Here is a 24,225-nt window from a genome sequence, read left to right on the forward strand (position 1 = left end):
GAAGAATTATTGTGATAATTAGAGCATGTCTCTAGAACTGTAACCTGTTGATAAATAATATGCTAAGAACCTTAAGAAAAGAACAGAATTTCATAGAGGTTCATAAAATGGCTAAGCAGGGCTGGGGATATAGCCTAGTGGCAAGAGTGCCTGCCTCAGATACACGAAGCCCTAGGTTCGATTCCCCAGCACCACATATACAGAAAACGGCCAGAAGCGGCGCTGTGGCTCAAGTGGCAGAGTGCTAGCCTGAGTGGGAAGAAGCCAGGGACAGTGCTCAGGCCCTGAGTCCAAGGCCCAGGACTGGCCAAAAAAAAAAAAAAAAAAAATGGCTAAGCACTCTGGCAAGCAGTATGGAGATTCCTCAGAAGGCTAAATATAGAACTCCCCTATGACCCAGCAGCCCCACTTTTGGGTATCTATCCAAAAGACCACAAACAAAATCACAGTAATGCCACCAGCACAACAATGTTCATCGCAGCACAATTTGTCATAGCGAGAATCCGGAACCAACCCAGATGCCCCTCAGTAGACGAATGGATCAGGAAAATGTGGTACATATACACAATGGAATTTTATGCCTCTATCAGAAAGAATGACATTGCCCCATTTGTAAGGAAATGGAAGGACTTGGAAAAAATTATACTAAGTGAAATGAGCCAGACCCAAAGAAACATGGACTCATGGTCTCCCTTATTGGGAATAATTAGTACAGGTTTAGGCAATTCATAACAGAGCATCACAAGGCCCAATAGCTATACCCTTATGAACACATAAGATGATGCTAAGAGAAATGAACTCCATGTTGTGGAAACAATTGTTATATCACAGTTGTATCTACTTTCAACGTCCTATGTTTATCTGTAGCTTCTATTATTGATGATGTTCTTGTATCACCTTCCTGTGGTTGTACCTACACTATCGCTGTAATCTTATCTGAGTATATTGGAAACAATGTTTATGGGTATTGGAAGTAGGAAATTCAAAGGGAATACCAAATTTGAGAGACACAGGGTAAAAAAAGAGAAACAACTACAAAAGCAATACTTGCAAAACTGTTTGGTGTAAGTGAACTGAACACCTCGGGGGGGGGGGGAGGGGGGGAGGGAAAGGGGGGGAGGGAGGGGGGTATGAGGAACAAGGTAACAAACAGTACAAGAAATGTATCCAATGCCTAACGTATGAAACTGTAACCTCTATGTACATCAGTTTTATAATAAAAACTTAAAAAAAAATAAAATGGCTAAGGAAACAATCCCTAGAGTTGGCTTTTTAGATTTAAAGACTGGCTTTAGATAACTCACTTAACCTTTATAAACCCAGATGCCTCATCTGTGAAATAAAAGTTATAATAGTATCTGCTTGTGTTAGCCAGACTCTTCATTGCAGAAATTAACAAGACAAAGTAACTAATATAAATAACTTAAAGGGAGGAATCATTTATTTTGAGTCACAGTTTCCGAGGTTTTAGTTCACAGTCTACTGTTTACATTCTTGTCAACATGCTAGCTCCCACCAGAGTTATCCAAAGATTAATTCTCTACTTGTGTCATTCTAAGGAGTCTCTAGGATGCATCTCTAAACTCTTCTAAGTTCTTTTTACCAAACAATTCCCATGAGCCTCACTGTCATGTAGTCACATCATTAACTCTCAGCTCTTATACTAATTTTATGTAGTTGCTGTGAGAATTTATCTGGCATAAACAGCTTAATGAATAACTCCTTAAGAGAGGAATTATTTATTTTAATTCATAGTTTCATTCCATTGATTCTGTGCCTATGGTTAGAACATGACAGCAGGAACGTTTGACTTACTTCATGGAAGGCAGAAAGCAGAGAAAGAATTCCTTTTCTGTCTGGCTTTCTCCTATTTGCCCCTCTGATTCCATCTAAGCCCCTAACCTATGGAATGATACCATTCACATTCAAGGTGAATCATCACTCTTAGATGTTCCGCTTGGCAAATGCCCTAGTAGATACACCCATAAATGGGCTTTACCAGTCCAAATGTTTCTTTTTTTTTTTTTTTTTTTTGCCAGTCCTGGGCCTTGGACTCAGGGCCTGAGCACTGTCCCTGGCTTCTTCCCGCTCAAGGCTAGCACTCTGCCGCTTGAGCCACAGCACCGCTTCTGGCCGTTTTCTGTATATGTGGTGCTGGGGAATCGAACCTAGGGCCTCGTGTATCCGAGGCAGGCACTCTTGCCACTAGGCCATATCCCCAGCCCCCAAATGTTTCTTAATCCAAGTTCAAAATCAAGATTAACCATCACATTGCTTCATAAATTTGTAAGAGTTAAGTAAGCATTTAGTTCAGTACTTGATCCTATGCTAAACACTCAATAAATATTATTGTTATATATTCATAATAAACTAACTTCAAATTGTTATGCAGTTATTTGCTTATGACCTTCTTACAGCATCCCACATTTGTAAGAAGTACTAATCAGTACTTAAAGCAGACAAATGGGGAATAGCCTTTGTTATATATTGAGACTAACTAGTTGATCCATCTTATTCCTTGGTACTTCAATCCATAAATGAAATGAGGCTCTTGTTGCAATGCAAGTGCTAAGAACTTCTGAAATCAGGGAGATAAGTTAGGGCCTTTTTAATCTGACTCTTTGGTGGAAGAATAAGCCAAAATTTCAGCAATGCCTCAATAACACTTTAGATTTAGGTAATGGAATTTGTGAGGGGAATAGAAAAATACTATCTTTAGTGTTTTTTGAGATTGAATTAAACTGGCTTCTTTTTTATTATCATTATGATGAAGATTTGGTCTTTTTGTTTGTTAGTTTTGTTTTTTGCCAGTCCTGGGGCTTGAACTCAGGGCCTGAGCCCTGTCCCTGGCTTATTTGTGCTCAAGGCTAGCACTCTGCCACTTGAGCCACAGCATCACTTCTGGCTTTTTCTATATATGTGGTGCTGAGGAATAGAACCCAGGGCTTCATGTATACAAGGCAAGCACTTTAACACTAGGCCATATTCCCAGCCCAAATTTGGTCTTTTTATTATTTATTTATTTTAATATTTATTTATTTATTTATTTATTTTGGTGCCAGTCCTGGGGCTTCAACTCAGAGTCTAGGCATTGTCCCTGAGCTTTTGCTCAAGGCCAACACTTTACACTTGAGCCACAGCACTACTTCTGTCCTTTTCTGTTTATGTGGTCCTGAGGAACTGAAGCCAGGGCTTTATGCATGTGAGGTAAGCACTCTACAACTAAGCCACATTCCCAGCCCTATGTTTTATTTTATTTTTATTGTCTAGGTGATGTACAGAGGGGGTATAGTTATATACCTAAGGTAGTGAGTACATTTGTTGTCAAACTTCCCTCCTTTTTCTCCTGCCTCTCTTCCTCCCCAATCCCTCCTGCCTGAGTTGTACAGTTGGTTTATAACATATTATTTCTAAGTATTGCTGTTGCATTGATTCACCTTTTACCTTTTGTCTTGCCCTTTTGATGTTCCCCTTCCCCTCCCTAATTCAGATAAGTGTATATACAATAACCAGGGTACCAAAATAAAATACAGTGTCATCAGAGGTAAAACCATAGGGAAGAAAAACAAAAGAAAAGGGCATAATTTCACATATTATGTTGCAAATAATAACATCAGTGATAAACCACTTGTTTCCATATTTTGAAGATCATTTCTCTTAGTATCACCTTATGTAATTATATGTACACAGCTATTGAGCTATTGTGGTCATCTGCTAGGATTATCCTAGACATATAGTAATTATTACCAATAAAGGAGACCATAGAGTTTATGTTCCTTTGAGTCTGGCTCACTTCACTTAGTATGATATTTTCTAGTCTTTCCATTTTCTTATGACGGGAAATTTCATTCTTTGTGGTGGAAGCATAGAATTCCATTGTACATGTATACCACATCTTCTTGATCTAGTCATCTACTGAGGGGCATCTGGGTTGTTTTCATATTTTAGTTATGGTAAAAATAATGCTTCAATGAGCATTGTTGTGCTGGTAGCTTTAGTTTGGCCTTGTTTGTGATCCTATGGGTAAATGCCCAGAAGTAGGATTGCTTGGTCATAGGGGAGCTCTATGTTTATAGTCTTTTGAGGAAACGCCATACTCCTTTCCAGTGTGGTTGAACAAGTTTACACTTCCACCAGCAGGGTAGTAGGGTTCCCTTTTGGCCACATCACTGCTAGCAACTGTTAATAGTTTTCTTGATAATGGCCATTCTGACTGGGGTGTGGTGGAATCTCAATGTTGTTTTGACTTGCATTTCTTTTATGGCAAGAAATGTTCAGCACTTCTTCACCTGTGTCTTAGCCATTCTCATTTCCTCTTCAGAGAAGTTTCTCTTTAAGTCTTTAGCCCACTTACTTATGGGACAGTTGTTTCTTTAAGTCTTTTTTTGGGGGGGGGGACTTAGTTTTTGTAATTCTAAGTATATTTTAGATATGAGTCCTTTCTCTGTTGTATTGCCAGTAAAGATCTTCTCTGGGCTTTCTATGTATCTTGCTAGCTATGTCCTTTACATTGCAGAAGCTCTGCAGTTTAATGCAATCCCATTTGTCCAACCTTTCTTTGATTTGTTGTGTTTCTGGATCTTTATTAAGAGAGTTTCATCCTGTTCCAAGGAGCCCTAGTGTTTTTCATATTCCTTCCTACAATATTTTCAGGGTATCTGCTTTTACTTCAAAGTCTTTGATCCATTTGGAATTGATTCTGGTGCAGGGTGATAGATAAGGATCTAGTTTTAATGTTTTACAAGTGTTTAACCATTTTAGCCAACACCCTTTGTCGAAGAATCTGTCTTCCATCCTACTTTTTAGCTCCTTTATCAAAGATTAACTGGCCATACATCTGTGGGTTCATTTCTGGGTCTTCCATTGGTTCTCAGGCCTGTTCTTGTGCCAGTACCAAGCTGTTTTTATTACTGTAGCTTTGTAATAGAGTTGAAGTTTTAAACCAGCTTCTTTTCCTGTATTGCTTCTGCTTTTCTCATTTATTCATGTTGATATATGCTGACCTTGTTGCTGAAAATGTATTTTGAACTCACCTTTGTCCTCTGTCTACTAAATCTCTAATGAATTTAGATAGCTGAAAACCTATAGTGCTTAAAAATCTGAATGAAATTAATTTGACCAACTTCACTCTGTTTAAGAAGGATGAAACAGGTGGCTAACTTTTGCAGTATCAAATACAAGAAAAATATATTAAGTATCAACTAGAATTCTCATATTGACCCTTTGGTAGAATGGCAGGTGTTTTTTTTCTAAGAAATTGCAACATGCAGTTTTCTCAGTTTCCTACAATGCTTGCTTTCTCTTTGAAAAATTAGTCACATCATTTTTTTATAAGCAAATAATCAAGACTCACTAAATTGACTTCAGAATCATACCACTTATGAATGAAGTACAGATGCCTTACAATTAGTTTTTTTTTTCCTTTTGGTGGAGGCGGGGCTTGTTCTTTGGGCTAGAACTCAGGGCCTTGGTGCTGTTCCTGAATTGTTTTTGTGCAAGACTAGCACTTGAGCCCCAACTCATTTTCCAGCTTTCTGGGTACTTATTTGGAAATAAGAATCTCATATCTTTCCTGCTCAGGCTGGCTTTGATTTGTAATCCTTACATGTCAGTCTCTGAGTAGCTAGGATTATAGGCATGAGCCATTGGTGTGAGGCTGGAATTCTTTTTTTTTTTTTTGAGTTATTTTATTTTATTTTATTTATTTATTTATTGTCAGTCTGGGGCTGAACTCAGAGCCTGAGCACTATCCCTGGCTTCTTTTTGCTCAAGGCTAGCACTCTGCCAACTTGAGCCACAGTGCCTCTTCTGGCCTTTTTTATATATGTGGTGCTGAGGAATTGAACCTAGGGCTACATGTATAGGAGGCAAGCACTCTTGCCACTAGGCCATATTCCCAGCCCGAGGCTGGAATTCTTTTTTTTTTTTTTTTTGCCAGTCCTGGGCCTTGGACTCAGGGCCTGAGCACTGTCCCTGGCTTCTTCCCGCTCAAGGCTAGCACTCTGCCACTTGAGCCACAGCGCCGCTTCTGGCCGTTTTCTGTATATGTGGTGCTGGGGAATCGAACCTAGGGCCTCGTGTATCCGAGGCAGGCACTCTTGCCGCTAGGCTATATCCCCAGCCCTGGAATTCTTAAGTTAGTAAATATGTGCAAAGACACTACTAGATGCATTCTTCATCAAGGAATGGTGAACTGCAAAACCCATGTAACTGAAAAGTCTGTATATGAATATGTGTTTTTTTCACTCTTTTTTTTTGTTGTTGTTGTTCCTTTTCTACCCTTATTTTTGAAGTATCTTTTAGGAGAAGGTTGGACAAATACATGAACTCAGCAAGAACCTCATTTCCTAAATGCCAAACAATTCTGGTTAAAGTAGTGTTTAAATAAATTTCAGAATTATGACCTCTTTACCCTTCTGTTTGACCTACAGAATATGTACTGCTTCTGCATCAGATTTTTTTTTTGTCTTTTCTTTTTTGGTACTGGGGGTCTAACCCAGGATGTTGCACTTACTAGGCAAGTGCTTTGCCACTGAGCTACATCCCAACCCCTGTATCACATATTAAACCATCTTTTCCTTATGATTCTACCATGAAACATAGAATCTGAGCATCTGTCTATATAAATACAATCAATGTTTACCTATAAATACATTGTCCATTAAAAGTAAGCAAGTATGGATTTGAAAATAACAGGCAATGTGCAGATTTTCTTCTAGGTTCAGATCTTTATAGCCACTAATACTGTTGCTTTAAGTGCTTTGGACCAAACTTGACTTTTTAAAGATTCGAAGCAAATGAGCACATGCCTATTTTCATGGCTGATTTTAATCTGTACATTTTTCCTAGCTGTTCTTAACATCCTTCATAACACAGCCAGCCAGACTGAGCAGCAGGAGATAGCAACATTTCAAATAAGTGCTGACCTTAAAAATTATCTCTTGACTTAGTGTTCATTTCTTTCCTTTTTATTCATGAGTATATTACGAATACTTCACTATCATTTTACATAGCAGTATTTACAATTGTTTTCTTTCTATGTCAGTTCAGTTTTGTAAAGTAAAAATTTTGCAACTTGAAACACAATTTTTGAAATGGTTATATATAACTAAGTTTTAAATTTTCAAATTATTTTTAAAAATTGTTTTTAAAATAAATAATATTTACCATTTTAATTTTTCTTAAATGTACAGTTCAATGATTATTTAAATTTTAAACTGCTATTTAATAGTGCTAGAAAAAAATTAATGTACAATTTAAAATTGACTTTATATGAAAAGTGCCACATGACAGGTTCTAATCTTTTTAAACCCCATCTAATTTTTATTATATGGACTAGGAGCTTTTTTTTTTGGCCAGTCCTGGGCCTTGGACTCAGGGCCTGAGCACTGTCCCTGGCTTCTTCCCGCTCAAGGCTAGCACTCTGCCACTTGAGCCACAGCGCCACTTCTGGCCATTTTCTGTATATGTGGTGCTGGGGAATCGAACCTAGGGCCTTGTGTATCTGAGGCAGGCACTCTTGCCACTAGGCTATATCCCCAGCCCGACTAGGAGCTTTTTATCATACCATCTTCTAGATTGTACAACAAAACTGCTTGTAGTAAAATGTTACCGTTTTGTAGTTATTGAGCACAGAATCTCTGGAGCTATGCTGCCTATGTGTGAATTCAAGCCTATCTTAATAGCTATGTAAATCTGTGCAAGTTTTAAACTCAGTGTGTCACCTTTCTGATGTGTAAAGCAAACATAATACTACTACCTTATAAGCTTATTAGGGAGTGAAAACAGGCACTAGATAAATCAGTAAGCTAAAAATAATAATGAAGTTCCTATATAAATAAAATATAATTTATTTAACTCCTTTGTAGTGTGAATAGAGTTACTATCTCATTTTCTTAGACTGCAGAAACCAGAGGATAATGTCTTGTTTACTTGAGGTCATACAGCATCAGAATTGGAACTCAAGCCCAGAGTATGTTTCCAAACTCCAGGTTTTGATATTCCACTTCAATTTGCTTGAAATAAACTGTGTGTGTGTGTGTGTGTGTGTGTGTGTGTGTGTATGTCTTCCTACCTCTAGCCTTCATAAGCATATCAAATTCATACTAAGCCATTATGTATAAACTGGAAAACTACAAGGCCTCTTTTTTTAAAATTTCTTAGTTTTACAAAATATGACATTCATATGTCATTTTTACTCACACGCACATTTATACTTTGATTACATTCACCTCTCCATTATGTTGTATCCTGGTAACCCAGGATTTGAACTCATGACAATCAAATCACCAGCACTCAGTCAATTGGGCTAGGAGTCTTTATTTAGCTGTGTGCACTGTCCGCTCTCCACCATCGGGATGGTAAAGAACAGAATGAGCCACCAAGTGCTTGGTTTTTAAAGGTAGAAGCTATGCATTCTACAGCAGGTGGTCATGTAGCACAAGATGCATGGGGTCAGAGCAAGTCACAAACCAGTTAAGCAAGCCATTTACAGAAGCCAGGATTTTGCAGTCAGCTGACCTACTATCAACTTTATTTTAACAGTTGTTACCATGTTTCTCTAATATCAACCAAGCAAGCATGAGTGGGCTAAAACAATCTACTACTCAATCATAAGTGGACCAACATGACAGTCACCATGGCACTTCTGTAACTACTACTATGCTTATTTCTGTTATTACTATGATCATTTTTACAATCCATTACTATAGTTGCCACCTAGATACAGAGAGGAACAAGGGCAACATATATTTTTAAATGAAGGAACTAGTCTCACAGGTGGGGATGCAACCCTCTTAGCATGGAATCACCAAAATGGAGTTATAGAAGCCAAGAGTAAACTATTAAGACAGTGAAATTTTACAAGACTTATTGTTTCTAGGAACTGGGGGTTTGGGCGGGGGTGCTACACTCTTCCTTGCTTTTCACACATTATCCTCACCTGTCCCTCTTATCCTCCTGTTGATCCCTTACTCTTCCCACGTAGTTCTTTCATGGCTGGGGATATGGCCTAGTGGCAAGAGTGCTTGCCTCATATACATGAGGCCCTGGGTTTAGTTCCCCAGCACCACATATACAGAAAATGGCCAGAAGTGGCGCTGTGGCTCAAGTGGCAGAGTGCTAGCCTTGAGCAAAAAGAAGCCAGGGACAGTGCTCAGGCCCTGAGTCCAAGCCCAGGACTGGCGAAAAAAGAAAAAAAAAAAAAAGAAAAAAAAAATCTAAGTTCTGCATATGAGAGAAATGTGACATTTGTCTTTCTAATTCTGGATTTCTTTGCTTAATATGATGATCTCCAATCAATTTTCCTACAAATGACATAATTTTATTTTTCTTTGTAGATGATTAAACTATCATGAAGGCTATAGGTATGGCACAAGTAGTAGAGCACTTGTCTAGCAATTGGAAGGCCTTGAACTTAAATACCTGTGCCACCAAAACAAGCAAACAAACAAGTAAAATATGTACCATATATTCTTTATCCATTCATGGATGGGTACCTAAGCAATGCTGTAAGCTGGCTATTGTAAACTGTGCCACAATAAACATGGATATTACAGGTATCTCAGTTGTGTGCTGACTTTGATTCCTTCAAGTATAGTCATAGCAGTGGTATAGCTGGATGATAAGGTAGATATATTTTTAGTTTTTTGAGAAACCTCCATATTGTTTTCTCTAGTCTCTGCACTACTTTATATCCCATTCCCACTAATAGTGTATAAGGATTCATTTTCTCCTGTACTTCTTCACCAGAATTTTGTTTGTTCGTTTGTTCTTAGCAGGATTGGAGTTTAAACTCAGGACCTTGCTCTTGCTAGGCAAGCCCCATCTCACTTGAGACATACTTCTAGACCTCTTTGTTTTCTTCATGATAGCCATTTTGACTGGGTGGGGTCGTTGTGTTTTTTTTAAATTTAATTTTATTTTCACATGATGGACAGAGGGGTTACAGTTATATATGTAAGGTAGTGAGTACATTTTTTGGCAAACATTGTTATCCCCTCCCTCATATTTCTCCCAGGTTCTTCCCCCAACTCCTCCCCCCCCCCCGTTGTAAAGTTCATTTCCAACATATTCTTTTGTGAGTTGTATTGGTTTGCGCTTCATGCTTTGTCTCATCATTTTTCTGTTTCTCTCCCCTAATTCAGATAAATGTATATACCATATATAGGGTACCAAAATAAAGTACTGTGACAACAGGGAAAAAAAAAGAAAAATACCTTCACATACTACTTTAAAAACAACCACCACAACAAAGAAAAACCTTTTGTTTCCATATCTTAGAGTTCATTTCGCGTAGTATCATTTTATATGGTCATATGTACAAAGCTTTTGAGCTAGTATGATCTAGGTATGAGCTAGGACTATGCTAGACATACATCAATTGTTACAAATAAAGGAAACTATGGAGCCTATGTTTATTTGGGTCTGGCTTACTTCACTTAATATGATTTTTTCCAGGTCTTTCCACTTCCTTACTATTGGGGCAATGCCATTCTTTCTGATGGAAGCATAGAACTCCATTGTGTATGTATACCACATCTTCTTGATCTAGTCATCTACTGAGGGGCATCTGGGTTGGTTCCTTATCTTAGCTATAGTAAATAATGCTGCAATGAGCATGCTGGAAGCTTTAGTGTGGCCTTTTTGGGGTCATTTGGGTGAATGGCCAGGGATTTCTGGGTTATAGGGGGCTCTGTGTTTAGTCTTCTGAGGAAACTCCATACTACTTTACAGAGTGGTTGGACAAGTTGGCACTCCCACCAGCAGTGTATGAAATTATGTAGACTGTCATGTTATCTTCTCCATACTAATAGCATAATTAAGTTTTATTATGTAGTTGCCATATATGTATGTGTGCATGTGTGCTTTTAGTTATCAGAGTAGAGCCTAAAGTTTAAAGATGTTAAATGATTCGGTCAAGTCACATAAGTAGCAATGAGGATATTTCAGAAATTCTTTTTTTTTTTTTTTTGGCCAGTCCTGGGGCTTTGGACTCAGGGCCTGAGCACTGTCCCTGGCTTCTTCTTGCTCAAGGCTAGCACTCTGCCACTTGAGCCACAGCGCCACTTCTGGCCATTTTCTGTGTATGTGGTGCTGAGGAATCGAACCCAGGGCCTCATGTATACGAGGCAAGCTCTCTCGCCACTAGGCCATATCCCCAGCCCCGTTTCAGAAATTCTTGACGTCTAAAACAATTTGTATCTAAGTCTGTGTAAATGAAACATGTGGTCCTGGCCCCACAGTTGTGCAGATATTTGTCCCAGGAGGCTACTTTTTTTTTTTTTTTACTGAAGAGACTATTTATTGTTACTAATGTTAGTAGTACATTAGTTGTGACATTTACACACATGCAAACAATGTATCCTGATCAACGTCTTCCTCTCTTATTCTCCTCCCTGCTCTCAAAGCCATTTCAATGAGTACATTGTGTTTTCATATATGCAAGTAAACTTAATGAACAATATTCTTTGTTAGCTTTCTCTACTCTGGTTGCTGCTCACCACACAATCTGAGCCTGTTTTAAGAGTTCTTTTTTAAGAAATGGATTTACATTCACAAGGCTTTTATCCTGTTTGGGTTCTCCAATGCAAACTGAGTTTTCTTCCAGGTGAAAGACATTCCACATCTATTACATTCCTAACGTGTAAATTCTCTTAGGCCTGCTAAAGTGTGAATTTTGGTTTAAAGACTTTCTATGTTTACAAGGTTTCTCACCTGTGTGAATTCTATTATGCATGTCAAGGTCTGTCCACATTTGTTGTATTCATAAGGTTTCTCTCCTGTGTGTTTTCTGATGAACATGAAGGTCTGTCCGACTTCTGGGTGAAAGAATTTCCTCATTTGTTACATTCAAACTTGCCGCTCTTTGCGGCAGTGTGGAAAATCTAAACATCCTGGTCCATCGTTCCTCCTCCAGGCTGGGAATCGGCTGAAATGATCCTAGGGTATCACAGACACCGAAAATCTAGGCCATACCAGTAAGGTTAATATTCTCCCATGAGCTCCGTGTGCACCTTGGGCACGCCATAGATGGTCCTGGGTCTCTGAATACTTTTTGAGTTCTAAGTGTACTTAAGATGTGAGTCCTTTGTCTATTGTATGGCCAGTGAATCTCTTCTCCCAATCTGTGGGCTTTCTATTTATCTTGCTAGCTATGTCCTTTGCCATGCCGAAGCTGTGCAGTTTCCTGTGATTGCAGTTGTCCAACCTTTCTTTGATTTGTTGTGTTTCTGGGTATTTATTCAAAAAGTTTCAACCTGTGTCAGGGAGTCCTAGTGTTTCTTCTATTCTGTGCTCTTGGAGTAGATCTTAGTGAAGTTTTCATTAGCATTCCCCTTAGAATTTAAGATGTTGGCCCCCTTTTCCATGTACTTGACATTTGTGTTGCCTTTTTTTTTTTTTTTTGAGGATTGTCCAGTTCACTTGCCAATATATTTAATTAGATTATTTGCTCTTTTGATGTTAATTTTTGAGTGCTTTGTATAGTTTGGATATTAATATTTTGCCAGATGTATAGCTGGTAAAGGTTTTCTCCCACTTTATAGGTTTGGTCTTCTCTCTGTTAGTTGTTTCCTTTATTTTGTTGAATCTTTTTCATTTGATAAAGTGCTATCAGTTCTGGTTATTTTTTCCTGAACTCTTACGTCCTTATTCAGGAAGTCATTAGCTAGTGTCTATCTAGATTAGAAATTGAACTATTTCCTCTGAATTTCTCTAATTTTTAGAGTTTTTGGTCATATATTAAGGTCTCTTATCTAATTTGGAATGATTTGTCTATCGAGTGAGTGATAGGGATCTGCTTTTGGTCATCTACATGTGATAACCAGTTGTCCGAGTACTATTTGTTGAAGAAGCTATCTTCTTTCCATAACTCTGTCGGGAATGAGATGGCTGCTAGCCATGTAGGTTTATTTCTGAGTCTTCTAGTCATCTATCCTGTTTTTGTGCCAGTTCCCACTGTGGCAGTTACTATAGCTCTGTAGTGTAATTTGTAATGAAGTATTGAGTTACAAAGGCCTTCTTATCTACTATTTTTAATTCAGCTAATTTGATTAAGTTAATCTTACCTATGGGTTTTTCACAGGTGAACAAAACTGTGAAAGGCTTCTAAACCACCTTTAGCACATTGATTCCTTTCCAGGCATTTGGATGCTTTTCATGAGATCATTAAACTGTAGAATTTCATTCTTTTGTAATAATAGCAGTAATGATTATTGTTATTACAAAGTGGGCATATACTGATGTTGTATTATCTTTACTATTGGCTGTACAACTTGGCTGGTCATCAAGTTCCACTACAAATATCCTTAAAATAGGTATTCCTGAGCCTGTCACCAGGTGAACATGAAGGTCTTCTTTAAAATAGGAACTTATCACTTAGGGTCTCTGACTTTGGTCACAGAATAAGAACTTCTGGAAAAGTCATGATGGTAAGAAAGCTTGGCAGAGATTTATTTAGTAAACAAAGGAGCAGACAAACAGGCAAACAGGCCGAGACACAGAGTGTGAGTGTTCTAGAGGAGAGACACAGCTCCTTGATTGTTAGGGATATTTATATGATAAAGGCATGGGGTCTGACTTCAAAGTTATGTGAAGATCGGTGTTTGATCTTTGCTCTTATCACTCCAGGTGTTGCACTTTCTGAGTTTCTGGATGTTTGGGACATTTTTTCTGGGTAAGAATGCATCGTGCCACAAAACAGATGTTTATCCTTGAGATAAGAAAGGTGTTCTGTTGTCTGCATTTTGGTAGGGTTTGCTTAAATTTTAGGGGAGCATTTTTCTCAGGAAGGCATACATCCTGACAGACAAATGTTAGTTCTTGGGGTGAGAAATGCAGCTCTCAGGAAGGAAGGAATTCGCTTGTCTCTTTGAAGCAGAGATAGTGCTTCTGTGTTTCTAAATACCATGTTTCTGAGTTGCCTTCACTAGGCCTCATTTTCCTCCATTTATCCTGCCTCATTTTTCCTTAAATGACTTCGGTTTCTTAATCTTAATGGAAGGAAATGAATGACTATTTCCTATTTTTGCTGTAAGCTTACCATACTTCATTTTTCCCCTAGTCTTTGCTGCTTCATTCCTACTCACTAAAGAGTATTTAACCAATCTATCCACCTTATAGCCAACCTGGTTAAAATACAGATTCTAAGTGAATCTCAAGAACAACTATATAGCAGGTATTAATGCCTCATGCTTATAATCCTCACAACTTAGGCTGAGTGGTAAAAATTTCAATTCAAAGACAATAAGGACATATAAATCCTTGAAATTCTTATAACCAGCAAAAAGCCAGAAGTAGAGCTGTGGCTCAAGTGGTACAGCACCAGCCTTGAATGAAAAAACTAATGAACAGCATCCAGGCCCATATTTGAACAAAAGAGACAACATTCAGTGGGCTAATAGAACTTTAATTAGAAAAATAAAACACATAGTAAACAAATAAGAAAAAGATATTGCATGTTAGTTGTGATTATTATAGAGAAAATCAGGGTTGAGCAAAGGTGTAGCCTATCTGTTTGAATTTTCAAGCCCCATGACAAGGGCATTGTTCCTTATAACCAAATAGCAGTGATTTAGTTGGTTATAATTTTGCTTTGTTTATATTTTTCCTCTACTTTATTCCAAAAAGCAACTGAGCATTTTGTATGTCTGAGCAGGGAAATTTTTTGTTGTTATGGTCAGAAGCAGGGCATTTCTGTTTTCTTAGTCTGAATTTCTTGAGAGTGGGCAGGGTAGACTTCAAACAGAGAGGCTAGTAACTCCAAGAAGGAGAAGCAAGAACAGCAAGGCAGAGAATACATTCTCCCCCATCTGGAGGATTACAAAAGTCTGTCATGGGCAAGAATCAGTGCCCTGGAGAAGAATGGCATAGTGGGATACTTAGAAAAGATAAATGCCATTAAGACATAAAAACTGTGCATGCCTTTGCAATTTATGTAAACTTATAGTACCCCCAAAGCACTGCAATAATTTCCTATCCCAATTTGAAAAGTATATCACAGGGCTGGGGATATAGCCTAGTGGCAAGAGTGCCTGCCTCGGATACACGAGGCCCTAGGTTCGATTCCCCAGCACCATATATACAGAAAACGGCCAGAAGCGGCGCTGTGGCTCAAGTGGCAGAGTGCTAGCCTTGAGCGGGAAGAAGCCAGGGACAGTGCTCAGGCCCTGAGTTCAAGGCCCAGGACTGGCCAAAAAAAAAAAAAAAAGTATATCACAATCAGTTTGATTTAGTAATAGAAATAGCTAATTAATGGCATGCTAACACAGTCCCATTTGATGAATAAGATTTACTTTGTTACAACCCCAGCTACTCTAATATCTGTAGTGTTTCTTAGATAGAGAAAATGTCTCGATAAAAAGAAACAAACATGAATTGTTGCCAGATTGAAGAAATGTCTCCACTCACCTTCCTGGTAAATAAATGTTGTCCTCAAATTTACCACCAATTAGTATGCAGCAATGTCAGAAACCATAATCAGAGTCAGAAGTTACCGAGAAGGAATATTCAGCTTCTTCCTCAAGCTATGAGGAATAGAAAAATATATTAGAGCTTTCAGTTGGCCAATAATACCTGATGGAAACAGGACAGTGATTTACAAACTTCAGTTTTTAACATAGCTGGGAATTTTCACAAATGCAGGACATTATCTTTTCTTGTTTAGCTATTTGTTTAGCCTCAGACCTCATCCTGATCCAGAATATTTCCAGTTTATTTTTCATTTATCAGAAATAAACTTATTTTAATATTACTTACATTCATAAGTTTACACAAATGTTCAGATCAGCTGGATGCAGGTGGCTTAATCCTAGTTATTTAGGAGGCTGAGACTTGAGGACAGCAATGAAAAGCCATCCTGGAAAGAAAAGTCTTTTCTTCCCTGTTTTATTTAATATGCCAGATAAGCTAATATGAAAATTCTAAAATTATTACCTTCTAATAACCACCAAAAAGCCAGAAGTGGAATTGTGGCTCAAATGGCATAGTATTAGCTTTAAATAAAAAAGCTTAAGGATAGCACCCAGGCCTTGCGTTCAAGCCTTAGGCCTGGCACAGAAATAAATGCATGAATGTGCCTAAGGCCCCAAGTTGCTTGCTTATGACTAGTGCTTTACTACTTTAGTGATGTTTCCTGTATGGCTATTTCTTTCTTTCTTTCTTTCTTTCTTTCTTTCTTTCTTTCTTTCTTTTTTTTTTTTTTGCCAGTCCTGAGGCTTGAACTCAGGGCCTGAGCACTGTCTCTGGCTTCTTTTTGCTCAAGGCTAGCACTCTACCACTTGAGCTACAGCACCACTTCTGCCTTTTTCTATGTCTATGTATGTGGTGCCGAGGAATTGAATCCTGGGCTTCTTCATGTATGTGAGGCAAGCACTCTACCACTATGCCATATTCACAGCCTACAACTATTTCTTAAAGAGAAAATTTTATGGTTTTAAAATATGAAAATTTGTTCATAACTGAACTTAGGGTCTCGAGTTTTCACTTTCTTACTCATGCTACTGCTCTACCACTTGATCCATGCCTCCAGTCTGACATTTTTGCCAGAGATGGAGCTCTCAGACTTTTTTTTACCTGGACTGGTATCAAACTTGATACTCCAGATTTCAGACTTCTAGGTAGCTAGGATTGTAAATTTGCTGGACCCTAGCTACAACTGAACTCTCGATCTTTGTCCAAATCTCATGTTCTCTTTTCTTGTGGTATTGGAGATGGAACCTAGACCATGGCACACCATAGCCAAATGCTCTCTTGAGTAATATCCCCAGGCCAAAGTCTCACTTTCTTGATAACCTGACCTATCTTAGTAAATATCAAATACTATCCTTTTGCTCACTTTGTAAAGGCTAAAGTCTTTATGTGTGATAGAACTTAAGTGTATCACTTCTTGAATTTAAAAACCTTAAGAAAAAAACACAATAGAGTTGTCTAATTCTGAAAATCAAAATTCTTTACAAAATTGAAGCGATGGGATGACATTATCCAAGATGAAATGTACTCCTTACCATACTTGGGTAACTGTAACCACTGCTGTTTTAGTATTTTCAAATAAAATTATAAAAATAAAAATTCTTTATAAAATTGACTTTCCTGTGAAAGTGTTAATTCATATTACCACTAGGTGGCACAGATCTACCAGTAACTTCTTAAAGATTCAGACAAGTATTTTCTATAGAGCTTTTCAATTCTTTTAAACCACTAAAGTTCCTCCCCTCACCCATAACACATTAGTTTTTCACAAGAATTAACAAAAAAAACAAAACTATTCCCTTGTGTATTCCTAAGGAATAGTACAGAAACTATTACACAAGCTTTTTTCAGTTTGTCTTTTTCTTTTATTGCTAGAGATTAAACTTAAATCACACATACTAGGCAAGCACTCTTGCTGAATTACATGCATACCCAGCCTTAGTGCTATACAAACTTTTAGGTGATTTTCCATGATAGTTTCTTCATATCAGGATGATTAGAGTTGAAGAGATGTCTTAAATATACAAAGTCTTTAGCTACTCAGGAGTAAAGTATGTGAGATTCTTATCTCCAACTACCACCAAAAAGCTGCAAGTTGAACTGTGTCTTAAGTGACAGAGAATTAGCTATGAGGAGAAAAAGCTAAGGGACAGTGCCTAGGCTTTGAGTTTAATCTCCAGTATACACACACACACACACACACACACACACACACACACACACACACAAATGTAAAGGCTATATACTCAAAAATAACACATTTTATGGTAATTAAACAACCTATATTTTCATCTTTTTATTTTCCCTAAGGAGTAATTTAATGATGCAATGTTCAAAAATGCATCATTACATGAAACCATAGCTTCTTTTGTTGATGATCCTCTTGTATCCCTTTCCTGTGGTTTTACCTGCACTATCACTGTATTTCATCTGACTACCCTGGATACTGTATATACTGGTATTAGAAAGGGAATATCAAAATCAAGAGACAAAGGATAAAAAGACAAATGACTCCAAAAGCAACAATTGCAAAGCCATTTGGTGTAAACCAACTGAACAAACTCATGGGCGGGAGGGGGAATGAGGGAGGAGGTAACAAACAGTACAAGAAATGTACCCATGGCCTAACATATGTAACTGTAACCCCTCTGTACATCACTTTGACAATAAATAAATAATTATTAATTTAAAAATACATCATTACTTAATTGTATTACCAAACCAATGCTTAAGACTACAATTACCGGGGCTGGAGATATAGCCTAGTGGCAAGAGTGCCTGCCTCGGATACACGAGGCCCTAGGTTCGATTCCCCAGCACCACATATACAGAAAACGGCCAGAGGCGGCGCTGTGGCTCAAGTGGCAGAGTGCTAGCCTTGAGCGGGAAGAGGCCAGGGACAGTGCTCAGGCCCTGAGTCCAAGGCCCAGAACTGGCCAAAAAAAAAAAAAAAAAAGACTACAATTACCAATTAACCAATGTTTAACAATCACTTCCTGCATGCTTGAATAATAGACAACAAGGTGTTAGACAAATACAGAGTTCTGGAAGATACAAAGATGAAATATTTATTGACTCTTGTCTTTATACACCTTTCAATTAGTTCCAGCTCAATACTTAAATATTTATAAGTAAGTCTTGCTTTTTTCTGTATTTATATAGCCAGGAAAATGTACAAATAAAAAGAAGTGGCATAAAAGTGCTCTAGAAGAAGCTTACCTACTCTATGGATATTCTTATGAGAAAAGACTGGAAACATGCTACCTATCAAAACATGGTATATGAGTTTTTCATTTCTTCTCACCACCAAATGAGGATTTCTTCCAGTGTATGTACTCTAAAATGTTTATACACCTAAAGCTCTTTTTCTCTTCATAGGGAAATATTGTGTCTGTGTCCATTGCAAAATAATTTTACATGTATTAATAGCATGCATTTTATTCTTGTGTATGTGTGTCCACCATGCATATGTGTGCGTGTATGAGTACATGCTAGTCCTGAGGCTTGAACTTGGGGCCTAGACACTGTTCCTGAACTTTTGTGCTTAAAGCTAGAGTTCTTTCACTTGAGCCACAACTTCACTTTTGGCTTTTTTTTTCAGTTGTGGTTAATTGGAAGTAAGAGTCAGAGACTTTGATGTTTGAGGCTCGTTTTGAAGGGCAATCCTCAGATCTCAGTCTTTTGAGTAACTAGGATTACAGCCACTGGCACCTAGCTGTAAAACTATTATTCTTGACTAAAAATATACTGCTTTAAATCCAGGGATTGTAATTAGTGCTTCCTGTTACTTTTCTTACTCTTAGATTATGTGATCATCTTGTGTATTCAAAAACACACAAGGATTTCAGTAGATTTAAAATGAATTGAGAGTATGATCATTTAAGTTAGATAATGCTGTACTTTTTCAGAGTACAATATTTCTAAAATATTTTATCTTCCAATGTAGGACAAAATATAAGCTTAATATTAAGTAAAATATAGCAATATTTTAGATAATTTTCAGAGACAATTCTCTGGAATTGTGTTTTATAGATACTTTTAACTTAATTCATTTGAAAGACTATAATAGATACAGCACACATTTAAATCTAAAGAGGTTATGATAAGCCCATAAAATGATCATTTTAAATGAGCTTAAATATGGTTAAGTTTTTTCTACTTAATGTTCATAATCATTATATTTGGGGGTACATTATTTATTGTAGCAAGAAAAGAATTTTTTTATTCTGTGCATTTCTCAATAATGCATGAAAAAGATGCTACATTAGAAATCTGATTTGCTATACAAATCCAATGAGGTCAACTACCAGCGTGGACCTTTGAAAACTCATATAGTTTGGCCTGGGTTTCAATGATGGGTGAAAACATTGCTTCCTACACTGGCTTGTCACTAAAATATCATGCATAATTTTTAAAATTGTTAAACTATTTTTCAGAGCAATTTTGGAGGGCATAGAAAAGTTGAGTGAAAGTGCAGAGTTCCCACATACCCACTGGCCCTGTCCACATACAGCCTTCCCATTTATCAGCATCTTATACCAAAAATGTCCCTCCTTCCCTCCCTCCCTCCCTTCCTCCCTCCCTCCCTTCCTCCCTCCCTTCCATTCCTTCCTCCCTTCCTTCCTTCCTTTTCTCTTTCTCTTTTCCTTCCTTATTTTCTTTTCCCTCTTCTATCTTCTTTTTTCTTTTTTTTCTTTATTGTCAACATGAAGTACAGAGGGGTTACAGATTCATATGTAAGACAGTGAGTACATTTCTTGTGCAACTTGTTGCCTCCTCCCTCATTTCCCCCTCCCCTTCCCCCTTTCCCTCTCTCCCCATGAGTTGTACAGTTGGTTTACACCAATCATTTTATATTTTATTTGATCTTTTTATTACCTTTAGTTCTAAAACTTATTGCTATGTTCAGTTCTTAGACTGGATATTGTTTTTTGGAAATGTCCATGTATATTTTCAGTAATCTTGTAAAAACATTTTATTTGGGAAAAAGTTCAAATATTGTCGTAATTAAGTTTCAGTGTTAAAGCAAATAAACAGCCTTGAAAGTGTTAAGATTGAACGACAAATATATCATTTCTGATCACTCTGAGCTCAGGAAAAGAGACTTTATTTGTATTTTTTTTTACCACAACGTATTTATATTTCTTGTATTCAAAATCAGTCTGTATTCCCAAAAGTATATTTAGGGCTCTGTTTTTTCCCAAATCAGTGCCAGCATCTGTTCATCCATACCTGATGCTTTTACACTTGATCCACACCTCCAATTATGGCTTATTTGCTGGTTAATTGGAGTAAAGAGTCTCAAGGACTTTTCTGTTTCAAGTGGCTCTGAACCACAATTCTCAGTTATCAGCCTTGATTGGTTAGTATTGTAGGCATGAGTCACTAGTTCCTGGCTCAGGTCTACTTTCCACCAGCAGGAGGCTTGCTTTATTGATGACTATGAACTATGTCTTTTCTATTTTGTGTAGAAGCTATTGTGCCTCGTGTCCTTTTCATCCCTATCCAGAGTTCTTGGAGAGTGGTTATTTTCTGATGGTTTTAATATAGTAGTTCATTTTCTTGCTAAAAGAAAATACATAGAATTTGATGTAGTCCAGCTTATCATTGAGAGCTATGCTCTTAAGTACTTTTTGTCTTGAGATAGCTAGAGTAATGGGACATGAACAGATTCTCCCTAGTTATATCTTTGTCGAAATAGGGTCAGTCTCTTCATTGTTTTTAAAATAGTTGTAGTAGTTCTTACATTTGCTTAACAACCAATGTAGAGTCTGGTATAGTAACAAGTTTCTTACCATATTTTAAAAATGAGACCATTATGCAGATATTTCACAAAAAATTAAATACTTTATAATAATCCACTTATTCACAGCTATTTTGAGTATTTCTTCACTTATTATATTTTTATTGCAAGCTAGAAATAATTGCTCCAATATTAAGCCCATATTCTTTTGACTTTGCATGAATTTACACATTATTGTTTAATACAACTCTTTCATTGTTAAAATGTGCTTCATTATTAAATGATATATAATAAAACACAATGAGATTACAACAATCTGATTTACTTAATCAGATTACAATAAGTCCCAAAGTTCTGTCCACATGATTTAGTTGCTCTGTTTTTGTCTTATTAACTATGGCTCCAATTTAGCAACAATTCTACTGGTACTTAAAGCTTTTTTAAAATTTTTATTTTATTTTTTTCCATTCATAAATTACTTTTATTTCTCATTAAATGAGCAGTCATTAGCATATTAATAACAGATATGTTTATTATCACATATCTATCAGTGTGGCTTTCAATACCACTTGAAACATGCATATCATCCCAGAGATGATCAGTTTTCCAGTGCTCCTTATTTGATACACATTACTGCAAAACCATTATAAATTACTGAGGAGGTATTTGGTTAAAAAAACAATAAATCATACTGCTAATACAAATCAAGAGCTTAATAATATTTCTGGTAATTCCTATGTTAACTGGAAAACATGGATGTATTGCTATAATTAAAGCTTTTGATCATACAGAAATACTCATTTTCTGAAAAGAAAGCTGAAAAGAAAGGGGACAGGGTTCACAATACCCTTTGGTGCTATGACTCTACTTCCCTAAGGATCTCCCATAAAGTCTCACATGCCAAAACTCCATGGTCCCTCCAAAGACCTACCTGGGAACAAAACACATGGACCTTTAAAAGACATTCCCATTCAAACTATAGCATTTACTTCTAGAATTTAAGTAGTCTTATAATTTATGTTTTTATTCCATAACCACTGTCATTGTCTTTGCTTCATTATAACAGATCCATTAAATATATTTATGTTGGTTTGTGGCTGAGATCTCTATTCTGTGTCATTAATTAGTCTGTTCTTTCACAATATCACATTATTTTGATTACTTTAGCTTTATAGTAGGTTTTTATATTGGGTAAGTCAATTTTACATCTTTTTTCATTACAAAATTATTACTTTATTTAAACTGTAGAATCAGCTTGAAGATTTTCTCAGAATAACCTGATGAAATTTGAATTGGGATTGTGTTTTATCTATAGATCAATTTGGGAAGAATTAGCATCCTGAAACTATTGAATCGTCCTAGCCGTAAACATAGAATATTTCCACATTTAATATTATTTATTTTCTACTTGTCTCTTTGGAGATTTGTAGTTTTCCTTTAGATTTTAAACATGGTCTGTTACATTTATTTCTAGGTATAAAATGTTTAGAGGAAAAAAGTAAATAAAAATGTGTTTCATCTTCAAATTCCATTTCATAATTTATCATGAAAGAATAGTTTCCCGCAATTTTCTTCTAACTAGTTTCAGAAGTTTTCTTATGCATTAATACTTTTGGGTTTTCTATATAAGTAATTACGGCTTCTGAGAATAAACACAATTTTTTTATTCCTTCCAAACTTCATACTTTTTATTTCTTTTTTATTACAATAGTTATAAATTCCAACATAGCTGAAAAGGGTGGTTTATCCCCATTAAGTATTTTACCATAGATTGTTGGGATATTCTTCATAAAATTGATTAAGTTTCTATTTCTTTTTTGGTTTGCTGAGAGGTTTGTTTTTTTTTTAAATCATGAATAAGTGTTGGATTTTTGCCAAATTCTTCTCTAAGTAGGAGCAGGTCATTTTTTTTCTCTTATATAGTCATTTTATGTGAAAGATTATTTTAATCTAATTGTTGAGAGACCTTACATCCTTGGTTAAGTCTCACTTTATCATTGTATAGAATTTCCTTTTTACATTATTGTATTTCATTTGTTAATATTTTCTTTTGTTAACAATGTTTGCATCTCTGTTTATAAATAAGAGATATTTATCTAAACTTTTATTTTCATGTTATATATATTGTTTTATATATATATATATGTTTGAGTACTAGGGAAGTGCTGGTCTTGATAAATGAGGTAGCAGACATTTCTTCGGCTTCTGTCTTTTGGAAGACTGTATAAAATTGGTATAATTTTATTGTTAAATCTTTGGTGGAACCAATCTGGGCCTGGAGATTTAGTTTAAAAGATTATTGAGGGGCTGGGGATATAGCCTAGTGGCAAGAGTGCCTGCCTCGGATACACGAGGCCCTAGGTTCGATTCCCCAGCACCACATATACAGAAAACGGCCAGAAGCGGCGCTGTGGCTCAAGTGGCAGAGTGCTAGCCTTGAGCGGGAAGAAGCCAGGGACAGTGCTCAGGCCCTGAGTCCAAGGCCCAGGACTGGCCAAAAAAAAAAAAAAAAGATTATTGACTCAATTTCTTTAGTAGATTTAGTCCTCTTCACATTACTGGTTCTTCTTGTGAGTGTTTACAGATTATGTATTTCAAGACTGATGATTTCCTATAGATTATGAAGTTTATGGGCATAGTGCACAGTGTATTTTATTATCCTTTTAAAGACTATGGGTTGTGTAATGATGACTCCACTTTCTTTTCTGATATTAGTAATCTATTCTTTCTTTTTTTTTTCTTCTTCATGCTTGCTTGCTTTTATAGTTAATCTTATTATTGGGAGTTTCAAGTGGGGTCCTTGTGGCTTCTCCTCAACTCTGCTAACTTGGCTTGCCAAAAATATGTCATTGGACCCAGGAGCCAGAAAGTTCTTATCTAATTGGAGAAAGTATTTAAGGATGGTCATAGAGGACACTTAAGCAAGAGTAGTTTTATTAGTGCCAAGCAAAAGTACATCCTTTAGTTCAGGTTTCCAGACAAAAAGGGTGATCACTCCTAGAAAAGCTCATGCT

General features: G+C 36.8%; 1 protein-coding gene across 6 annotated transcripts in view; it reads left to right on the forward strand.

Moving 5' to 3' along the window:
* Zcwpw2 (zinc finger CW-type and PWWP domain containing 2) overlaps nt 1-24,225 on the forward strand; it is a 79,214-nt gene that overhangs the window by 26,807 nt on the left and 28,182 nt on the right. For 5 of the 6 annotated variants that reach the window (XM_048348584.1, XM_048348583.1, XM_048348585.1 and 2 more), the window contains one exon: nt 18,631-18,745. The exons of the other annotated variant lie outside the window; for it this stretch is intronic. In XM_048348584.1, coding sequence (XP_048204541.1) covers nt 18,631-18,745 — 115 coding nt within the window. The remainder of the gene's footprint in view (nt 1-18,630; nt 18,746-24,225) is intronic. 6 annotated transcript variants of the gene reach the window in all.

The sequence above is a fragment of the Perognathus longimembris genome, chromosome 6, assembly GCF_023159225.1.
Source record: "Perognathus longimembris pacificus isolate PPM17 chromosome 6, ASM2315922v1, whole genome shotgun sequence".
Taxonomy (NCBI): domain Eukaryota; kingdom Metazoa; phylum Chordata; class Mammalia; order Rodentia; family Heteromyidae; genus Perognathus; species Perognathus longimembris.